General features: G+C 36.5%; 1 protein-coding gene across 1 annotated transcript; it reads right to left on the bottom strand.

Annotated features, from left to right (window-relative positions):
- Positions 1-412: 412 nt before the first annotated feature.
- LOC117345167 (alkaline phosphatase-like) lies at positions 413-10,775 on the bottom strand. Its single transcript, XM_033908172.1, has 10 exons — positions 10,508-10,775; positions 9,569-9,789; positions 7,587-7,761; positions 6,775-6,944; positions 4,969-5,079; positions 4,237-4,339; positions 3,078-3,218; positions 2,606-2,797; positions 1,115-1,240; positions 413-728 (listed from the first exon to the last, which is right to left on the bottom strand). Exons 1-10 carry the CDS (start codon positions 10,578-10,580, stop codon positions 445-447), a joined length of 1,596 nt encoding a protein of 531 aa, XP_033764063.1. The 5' UTR covers positions 10,581-10,775; the 3' UTR covers positions 413-444.
- Positions 10,776-11,076: the final 301 nt, after the last annotated feature.

Here is an 11,076-nt window from a genome sequence, read left to right on the forward strand (position 1 = left end):
GGAACGGACAGTCAAGTACAACAACTACAAAGGGACAATACATGTAATTGGAAGTGAGGTATATAACTATAATAATAGTATTGATAAGTCCTGCGAAAAGGATTCTTTGTAGAAACATGCGTTTGGAAAAATATCATTAAGAATCGCTTAGTTATATTTTGTAAATTGAGTTCATTAACAATTTCCATGTAGATTATAAGCATGTTGGGCGCTGATGCCAAAATGTTTTTTTAAAAGATATGTTTTAACAGGAAATTGAATCGAAGAATTGGGGGGAAAGGGCAATATTTACACCGATAAGCCTAGTCTTAATTGTACACGGAGCATTTGACTATATATTTCTGATTTTGAGATATAAGGCATCAGCGATAAAACCAATCTTGGTTTAATGAAAATGAATCTTACACATTCATAAAAAAAATAATTTTATTGAATCTAAAGACATCAAAGACGTATGTGTAACAGAATCTGTGCTAAACAAACAATAAAGATCAGAGCTGTTTGTGATGTATGTGTTGGACCGGTGTTAATAATTGTGTAGTGGACACAGTGGCCTTTGTTGATCCCCATACAAGAGGCGTACGCCATCACGTGCGCGACGTAGTTCTGTTCGTGAACCCCATGGATGAGATGCGCCATTGGGCCTCGGGCGTACACTGCCACGTCATCAGCTCCATGCGTATCCTGGCCCAGGGGTACGGCGCTCGGGAACATGTAGTCGTTGGTAGCTACAAAAATGACAGGACTTACACAGAAAGAGGAACAAGTCCCTGCACATGAATATTTCTAGAGAAACGAGATTTTTACTAAATATCGACAAAACGAATATTGACTGAAGGTAGATTAAACGGAGCCATTGAAACGTACGAAGAACATAGACCAGGTGCTCATGAAGGTTATGCGTATTAAGCTTTATCGTCACCCATTATGTACATCTCGTTCAAATATAGGTAATTTTTTTTTTTAAATCTTTGTAAGCTACACATTATGTGAAATTAATCTGAAAATTAAAAACAAATCTTAAAGGCGCCATATTAATACATGACTTACACCTCTGTATCCACAGCTATTTGAATAGAAAATAGACAGAGAAACTACAGAGCACTGTTCTTACTAGTATCGAAAGTCCTTGGGTCCGTTCTATTGCCATTTTCATAACCAGGCCCGTTTCCGTAGGTGATGGTGGTGAACCCCTTCCGGTCTGGCGGAAGGTACTGTTCCGGGACGTCATCCACAGCACCTGGATAAGGATGTAAATACGTAGTCGTTCAGATATTAGGCGAATGTAAACCAAATTTTATTGAAATACGGAGGAAAACAAAAACCATTAAGTTATACAAATGTATGGAGGGAAATCCGATAATACCGACTTATAAACGAAATAGTAATTCTTGCTCAAAATCGATAAAACCAGGACATACTGTAAATGTACATATTTTAGTGGTGACCTTATATTTCCGCGAAGGAAGCATTGTGCTAATTTAGGATTACGCTAATTGCATTTTCGTTATACTATTTCTATGGACAGTAATTTCGGGGTTCCAATTCATTATTGCGTTAATTTGTTGAAATTTTGAAATGCGCTAAAATTTGAGATCGCTGAAATAAAATCGTTTACAATGATATCAACAAGATATAGACATCGAAATTCTTGAAAAACAAATCAAAGAGAACAACCATACTGGGCATTGCTAAAGCAACACATGTCCCCTACCGGCCCCCGATAGTAATAGTAACAGTGACCTTGACCTTAACCCCAAAATACTGAAAACTTTACCATAGTGTGAAATGTTATTAAATTCCCTCAAGGAATGAAGCCGCTTGGACGCTTAAAACCCTTTAATTGGCGTTACGTACTACGTACGTGACAGACGGAGATGAACCCTATAGTACCAGTAGGTAAGGTAAGGTGTAATAATATTGTAACTAAAACTATGGCATACATTAACAATGTTAACGGTTACTACTGCAAAATTATCATTTTTATAACGGAGAAATAATCTCTGCCTATCATCACTAATAAAGAAATTGCCTATTATCGCATAAACTCGTATAGTTCTTACACCGGAATCGTTCTTAAATAACAAAAAAAAAAGACAAAAAAATCATAAACATAAAAAATGTAAAACGTCAACTAAAGTACCATAAAACATAAATCGCTATCAGTATCGGATTTATACCATCATCTTCATCAGACCAATCAAATGAAGCTGACGAAGTGTAGTTACTTAAATACGCCAGTCACGAATAATCCTGATATTGGTTGTTAAACAAAGAATATATATTTCCATGCCAAAATGAAGAAAACAATACGATAAAATACATGGTCCTTTCAACCACATCCAAAAACTGTAAACATACTTTATTTGGCGTACTCACATATTAGCGAATTTTTAATTCCCAAATTTCAACAGATTATCGCATTTATTAATTGGCTCGCCAAAATCGTTTTATATAGAAACAGAATATAGAAATGGCTGTTAGCACAATCTTAAGTTAACGCATTGCTTCCAACAAGAAAAGTGTTATAATAAGATTACTGCTAAAATATATAGTGGCAGTAAACTGTCTATAGGAAACCACAAACGTCGTTTTAGGAGTATACCTAGGATGTCATTTCCCCTGCTCGGGTACCCGCCCAGCGAAAACACGTGCGAGTGGTCGGCGGTCACCACGAGGAGTGTGTCCTCTTCGTCAGTCAGTCTGACAGCCTCTCTAACGGCGTCCTCTAGTGCCAGGGTCTCGTGGAGGGCTTTTTTGGCCTTGTTGTCATGGTGAGCGTGGTCGATACGACCCCCTGTTTATAAAAAGAATATATATATATGTCGAAAAGGAATTACACTTAAATATCAGAATTTACATTATACAGATAAAACGTTAAGGAAATAGTAATCCCCTACCTGGGGGCCAATATTTACCCTTTACCTGGGGGCCAATATTTACCCTTTACCTGGGGGCCAATATTTACCCTTTACCTGAAGAACAATATTTACCCTTTACCTGAAGGACAAATCCTTTGTTGATATCGGAAGGGAATCAGAAAAAAACTAGTCAGAAATACGTTAAACAATACTTACCCTCTACCAAGAGGAAAAATCCTTTGTCGTTTTTCTGTAAAATCTGTATTGCTTTCGACGTCATTTCCGCTAGTGAAGGTTCACCTAGTGGTCCATCGTCTCTCTCAATCTCGTACTGCATGTGGCTTGGAGCAAACAGTCCTTGATATACAAAGGGTTAGATACACACGGTTAGTCACTCTCTCTTGATTCACTTTATCTTGTTATGTCTATCAGCAGACAGTTTGGGTGTAGCATATTAAGACTATTATCTGAAATCGACAACTGTGCAATAAGTTTAAATATTGGATGTATCACTGATGAGTCCTAGAGCAGCGAAGCAATTGTATAATGAGCTCAAAACAGTATTTATTTTGATACAATCTTGAATATTTATTTTGATACAATCTTGAATATATATAAGTATTACCTAATATAGTTGGATTAAGGATTTTAAAACAAATTTAAAGTTTCATATAGTGAAAACGTTAATAACAAAAAGAAAGTGGCTGTCAGTAGTGTCGGTTAAGAACATTGGTGGAATACACTATACGCAATTGCAGTTGTATAATGTAGAACTTTATATACTTCATAATCACATTCATGGTTGGTGGCAATCTGTAAGTGAATGTAAGGAATGACAACTCTGGATAGAGATGGAGCCAGTGGTGCTATTCACTTGTCTTTTTTCTGTACAACACAGAATACCGACATAATAAAGAAACCATAATTCAAAATTATAATCGAAAAAACAACAAAGAATACCGACATAATAACGCAACCATAATTCAAATTCGATAAAACGAGGGGGAAAACCCCCCAAAAATACTGACATATTAACGAACCCATAATTCAAAATTAAAATAGATAAAACGAGTGCAAAATAGCAAAATATAAACAAAAATATAGGTTTCCCCTTGAGACTTATTGTAGTTAGAAGGGATCAGATGGTCCAATCAAAGTAGAAATGTATATCCAAGTATTTCCCCGTAACATTTTATATAGTAGCTCCCTTTGGTTGTGGTTATCTTTAGAAACTAACAGTGAATCTAACACATAAGAAGTATGGAATATCAAGGACAAGAGATTTTCCTGCCAAACATAGAAATAATAATGCGACCAGTAGTTTCGGAAGGATAAGCGTCTTCTGATCTATTAACAGTCCCCGCTGTATACGTACCTAGGACAGTATCAGTATGGTCGGGATCTATAGCATCAAACTGTTGTTTGTTCCATACGTACTTGTAGCGTTTCCCTTCCTTACGGCGCTGTTGTTGCCAGTACTGCACATCACCAATTGCACGTGATTAGTGACATGATACATTTATATGTGATATACCAAATAAACTATTCTTAAGGTAAACGGAAAATCCTGCAATCTAATTAGTAAATGAATAATATGATACTGACTTACCAAATCAAAAATAAATAATATTGATAAAATGAAGCCTACTTACTTAAGCAAAAATTAATCTTATTCATAAATTAATAAAAGGGATCTGACTTGCTAAATAAGAAAATAATCTTATTAATAAATGAATAAAATGATAATGACTTACCAAATCAAAAACAAATCAAGCACTTCTCTCAGAATGTACAAGTATTAAATAGAATAAGACGTAGTTTATACAATGTAATGCAATCACGTCTTAAACGAAAAAGAAAAAGATTTTACACGCCCTGACATGCGACTGTTGTAAAGGATGTTTAAGTGAACTGATATCATCAATATAAATTCAACTTGTTAGAAAAATATTAATACCTTCGTTCCATTTTCTTTTTCGACTGAATTTGTTTAACAATAACTGTTGTGATTGTCGGTGCATTAATACTAACGATACATTATTAGCGTGACCAGTAATCATAGTTAGATTCTACTATTTCTATACGACCCGGAACAGTAAAAACTTACATCGAGTAGATTAAGATTATCCCGTCTCTGGTATTTTGCGTAGGTGAAGTTTGCCTCTGGATCCGCAACATTTTGGGGGATGAAATGTCTCCTTCCTCCAGCAAAAGCTACCTGTAACAAAAATAAACTCTTCGAGTGATTCTCTGTTATTAGGCCCCGTCTCTGTACTAACAGAAATTACTAGTGTTTCTCTGGGAATTAGATGTATCTTCCTTACCAGAACCAGACCATCGCCTCCATCTGTACCAATATACTAGTGTTTCTCTGGGAATTAGATGAACATTCCTTACCACAATTTGGTCACTGCCTCCATCTATACCAATATACTAGTGTTTCACTAGGAATTAGATGAACATTCCTTACCAGAATTTGGTCACTGCCTCCATCTTTACAAATTTACTAGTGTTTCTCTAGGAATATATTTCCTTGTCGTCTATATAATTCCCCTCATGATCAATTCGGATCTTGTTCCCATCATCACGATTTCCGTGACAGGTGGCGACTACTTACGGAGAAATTAACAATTCCTTATGCGATATGAAGTCAGACGTGTTAAATGCTTGCTGGGATGCCTAGCTGTTGCGTTGTCAGCATCCTAACTGTCATTTGAAATTGTGGCTTCTTTTTTTTATATATTTTATTACATCAAACATAATTTTACAGCATACCAATGATCAAATCATTCTCCTAAGTAATCCCTTCCGTTACTCTTCACACTATGTGCAAACAGTTAATCCACAACATTTAATCTGATTAAAAGGACATTGAAGAAGAAAATATTGTTTTCTATTATTGTCACTTAAAGCTTATCAAGTATATATCACATGCCCATGGGTTTACCATACATTATAATTTCTCTCATTACATAGGCTAGTGGATCTACAGCAAAGTCATTTATCGATTATTGTCACAAATATTTCAATTTGAAAAAACAAAAATTTGTAAATAATCAATTATCCATTTGATAGTTCATCATTTATTTAAATTAGTTGTGTTTGTTTCCAATCTACTTCCCTTGTTTGACGTATATGTGCCGTACTTATTAAAGCAGGTCTTACTGAGACTGTGGCTTAACCCGGATTTGACCTAGATTTACATGGCGGGTGTCGTCGATGAAGTAGGAGACGCTTACTCAACCGGAACACCTGGTCTTATTCTTGTACTTTTTTAAGAATCTCCCTTCAAATCTATCTTTATGTTTTGCCTTCGTTTAAGCGATTTTGAGTTTGATTGATGGTTTCCTTATTATGTCGGTATCCTTTGTTATCTTGCTGACCCGGGTTTCGACTCGTTCTGGTTTGACTATTTTTTTCTACAAAAATCCAGGTTTCAATGTTTATTTCAACAGTGATTCGGTGGTTACTTATTGATTTGTTTTTTTAGTGAAGTAAAGCCCTCCATGTCGTGCTGGTTAAGGTAGAAATATATATACGACAATATCATTGTAGAGAATTGTGTTACAGGTGTCGTCAACCTTGTGGTAACAGTGTGATAGTCAAATGAGCACTGTGACGTCATCTTTGGCGGAAGAGCAGTTCAATACACATATCAACCGTGAAGCTCGTCAACTCTTATTACATTCTACCCACAACATTTATAGAAACGAAATCAGCAGGAGAAACTGATTTATTGAGGAATTGGCGTGTCAGATGGACATGTGTAAAATTACAGACACAGCTGTACGGCGAAATATAAGCTAATAAGGGATTTGGCTTTGAACAAGTAAATCAATTTTCGTTGTTTGTTGTCTATTAAGGAAAGGGCCAAGGTGTTCCTATCTTCAATTCGGCGCGTTGTTTGACTTACCTCTATATGTCCGTTTTCGTAGACAAACTGGTGAGCAATGTCTCGACAGTTTCCTGTGACATCAGCCATGTTGACGTCACCCTCCCAGTCCCGTTCCACCGAGTGGGCGTAGGCCGAGCTGGGAGTAGCGTGTGTCAGTCGTGTTGTGGTTACTATACCTGTCGACTTTCCTATAGGTTACACAACGAGAGAACAAAAATTATCAACTTTATCTATTCGTATGTACTTCTTTAACACATGACGATTATCGCTAAGCTTAAATTAAGCATTTATATATAACAAATACCGTAATGTCTAAACTTAAAACTCATCGATAAAATCCCATTATTTTAAAACAACAAAAGATGTAACGCAATGTATATGAAGAGCCAGTGACTGGAAACAACAATGTGGTTCTTTCCTGAAACCAATACACTGTATCCCTATTTGATATTCCATATACTATCTTTTCTGTGTAAAAAGATCCTCCCACAAAAAGACAAAAACTGTAATCCTAACTCAATGTCAATAAAACGAGGGCAACATACAGATTTGCACCCATAAAAAGTACGAGAGAAAAAAATAGACCAGGTGCTCGATAAGGGTAGGCGTCTCCTGCTTCATCGACGACACCTGCCATACATATCTAGGTCAAATCCAGGATTAAGAAACATTTTCTTCACATTGGTAAGGATAAATATCCATAGAATAAGTACTGTATATCACAAGAAATATTGGATTTTATGCGTTTCGGCGACTATTAATTTACATTTATCTGGCAAATGGAACATCCCGGTCATATCCCTAATAAACTAACCTTATAGAATACGTACCTTCCTGTTCGGCCCAGTCCACCATTGTTTTAAGTCTGGCACCCTTGGACGAAGCACAGTCCCCACGTTTTGCCGTGGCGTCTAGTCCTACAAGGTAGTACTTTGTCTTTACGCCCGACAGTAGTGCTGTAGCCGTGGACGCTGAATCGGCCGTCTGTCGATCAACTGGATACGTCTGGAAGGGGAAGACATAGCTTCATTCTGACTGGTGATCATCAGGAATGAGTTCCTTAAAAACAGCGGAGTTTCATCAATGACTGCATTTCAATATATATATATATATTTATATATTATTCAGTTGACAGTTCCTCCATAGAACCGAGTTAGAGTGGTGAGCTAGAAACACTTCGAGATTCTCTAGATCATGAAAAGTATTACATAACGGAAATACAAAGGGGAAGATTAACGGGACCGAGCATCTTTTCGATTCAAAAATAATACGACTATCAACAAGTTTTAAAATGATGTTGAATTACTGAGAATATCTAGTAATCAACATCTTTGTTGCGTTTGATGGACTCTCGGCAGATACATGGGAACCTTCTGTTCCCTCGCTTGACCGGGTTGTATTTTCATACGAGATGTGTTCCACGAAAACCTTATCAGGACGGGTAGCAAAGACCTTTCTAACTCCTTTAATTTCTCATCTAGATGTATTGATAATGCTTTGAAACAATTGACATAATTTCGAAGTTGCTCGAATATACAAAGTGTACAGGAAATTAAAAAAAAACTTGTTTAAAGAACGGTTCGTTTCAGCAAACTGATATTACAATGGACAAGGACATCTCACAAAATGTCTGATATTCTTATATATATTCACTATTAATAATTCCCATTTCTAGATAGTAACATGTTTTGCTTTTTTTTTACCTTTACTGGTTTACATATCACAGTATGTTCGATATCCATATGTTTGTTCTTAATGCCACGATATCTATAGCCCCAACACCAACTACTGCCTGTTGTATTTAAGATATATATATACAGTTTGTGTACGTAAGTGTGTGAAAGCTGTCTTTGTTTCTTACTGTATCACGTGAATACTTTATGTGGAAAATCTGAATAAAAATGTCAAAAGTGAGAAAAAAAATTAAACACTGTGGTATTATACAGGGTGATGAAGACCATTGGGGAAGTTTGTTATTGTCGGCATCGCGATCGTCCATGTGCGATTGGAACTTAGATCCATGTGATGTGTCTGATGCTCCCTTGTCAGTTCCCCGTTCTTCTTTGACAAGACATTGTCTGGCTTTGGCTTAGAGTAAAATGGCAGTTGTCGTCGATGTCTATATTTCCCTTTAAATCTGAATGTGTTTAGTACATGTATAAAGATAACAAAGCCAATTTAAATAGCATCGTTGTGGGCAATTTTGAACAATGGATATTGATTTTAAACTTTAACGACCCCAAATAGTTTCGGGGAGTTTCACGTGTTCAGATTGGGATGCACTTTGGCCTACAACAGGCATCTGTCAGAAATCGTGACAAGTCAATTTATTCAAATTGTGTTCTTGTCACGAGCTTCAATGTCGCAGCTAAGGATCTGCATGTGGAAAAAAAACAAGTTAAAAGACTCTTCCCATATGTTTCGACATAGCTCTACCATCTATGGTGTTCCGTTAGGACCAAATTTCCAATATCGCTCCTTCGCTCCTTCGACCTAAAAGCGAAGGACTAAGGAGCGAAGAAGCAAAGGAGCGAAAAATACGATGGCGAAGGAGCGAAAACACGATGGCGAAGGAGCGAAAACTCGATGGCGAAGGAGCGAAGTTCGCGTTTAGGTCGAAGGAACGATATTTCAAATATGGTCCTAACGGAACACCATACCCATCAGACTTATTCAATAACACAAGTATACATACCTTCAAGAAATCCACGCGTGGTATCACTGCATACTTGATACTAGTTTATTGAGCAACACAAAACTACCTACCTTCGGGTAAATACAATATTTCCTTATGCATATAATTTGTACCTACCTTCAGAAGTCCTACATGTGGGAACTCCTCAAACTTTAGGATTGTTTCCTCGCCAGTATGTCCCTGGATCTGGCCTCGTCGTATCCGGGCAGCTGTGGTAGATGATATACTCATGCCGTCCCCGATGAAGAGGATGACGTTTTTGGCGACGTTATTATTTGGCAGCATTTGCAGAGCCTTCCTCATGTCGTTCTGAGCCATGTTATTCCAAAATTTCGGAGCTAGAAAATACACACCACCTCAAATAAGCATATGAACTCTATATATGATTATAATGAAGAGTAAATTGAGTTGATATCGGCATATTTACGTCAATCGGAAAAAAAGAACGTTGAGCGAGGAAAACTCTTCATTAAATTATCAAATTTAAGCTGGATTCAAAAACTTAAATACATAGTTTACTGAAGCATTATATATCAGCTCCTGGTTTAATGCAATTGTATGTCTTGTATCTATTTTTGAAGAGAATCCGGAAAAGGCCGTCCGGATCCCTTCTGATCATTATACATTTTCAAAATGGCGGCATCTTTACTGTTTTTAAAACATATAAAACTATCTACATATGTTCATTACCAATACTAATCATATGTATGAAGTGGTAGTCATTGAAGTTAAATTGTACATGGTTAGGTCCTGATTACATATTTGATAATAATTTATTACATTTGTAAAAATACATTTGCACTTCATTTATACTGCTACAAGCCCACCATTGAAGTATTTACACTAGACCTACACCATTTAGTTGAATTGAGTAGGCCGAGGCGATAGAGCTCGCTCCTAAGATTATCAGTAAATTTCCATTGTGCCTACACATGACCTTGGATATTACACAACTAACGTCACAAACATGTGGCATTGCGTCAGTGAGTACACAATGCTTTCCACTGTAGACCTAGCTAGGCCTCTGTGGTCTACTAAGTCCTAGGTACAACTTACTGTCATCACGTTGTGAATTACAACTCGACATCATTAGACACGTCAATACAATGCTTAAATCAATTAAATCCATCAGGAAACCTCGAATCTGTATAAATTACACAACCGAATAAAAACACGATTCACAATGTCCTGTTTTCCAATACGGATTAATCTCGTGTTCATAAGTACACTGCTATATATAAATAACGTCTAGGTGTGCTTGATGAACCACAGTACACTACACACATGTATTGGTTCAACAACTAAACACTAACCGGAATCAAAGACGGTTTGTAATGAAAATCACTCATGCATAGCTTAAAGCTGATGAAATACTAGTGTTAAGATGTTATCATCCAAACCGAGACTATTTTGTCCTTTCAGCGATCCGTATCTGATAACAGAGCCATCTGTATCTACTAGAACTGTTGAAAGCTTAGAAAATGCATATTTCTGTTTTTAGAATGTTAATTTCAAGTAAGTACATATTAGGATAAAAAAAACCGTTGGATGTTAAAGACTGTTTCATGAACTACACACAAAAAGACACAAATATATAAGTACCTTTCTTTTCAAATTGAGAACTA

Source organism: Pecten maximus, chromosome 16 (assembly GCF_902652985.1).
Source record: "Pecten maximus chromosome 16, xPecMax1.1, whole genome shotgun sequence".
Lineage (NCBI taxonomy): Eukaryota > Metazoa > Mollusca > Bivalvia > Pectinida > Pectinidae > Pecten > Pecten maximus.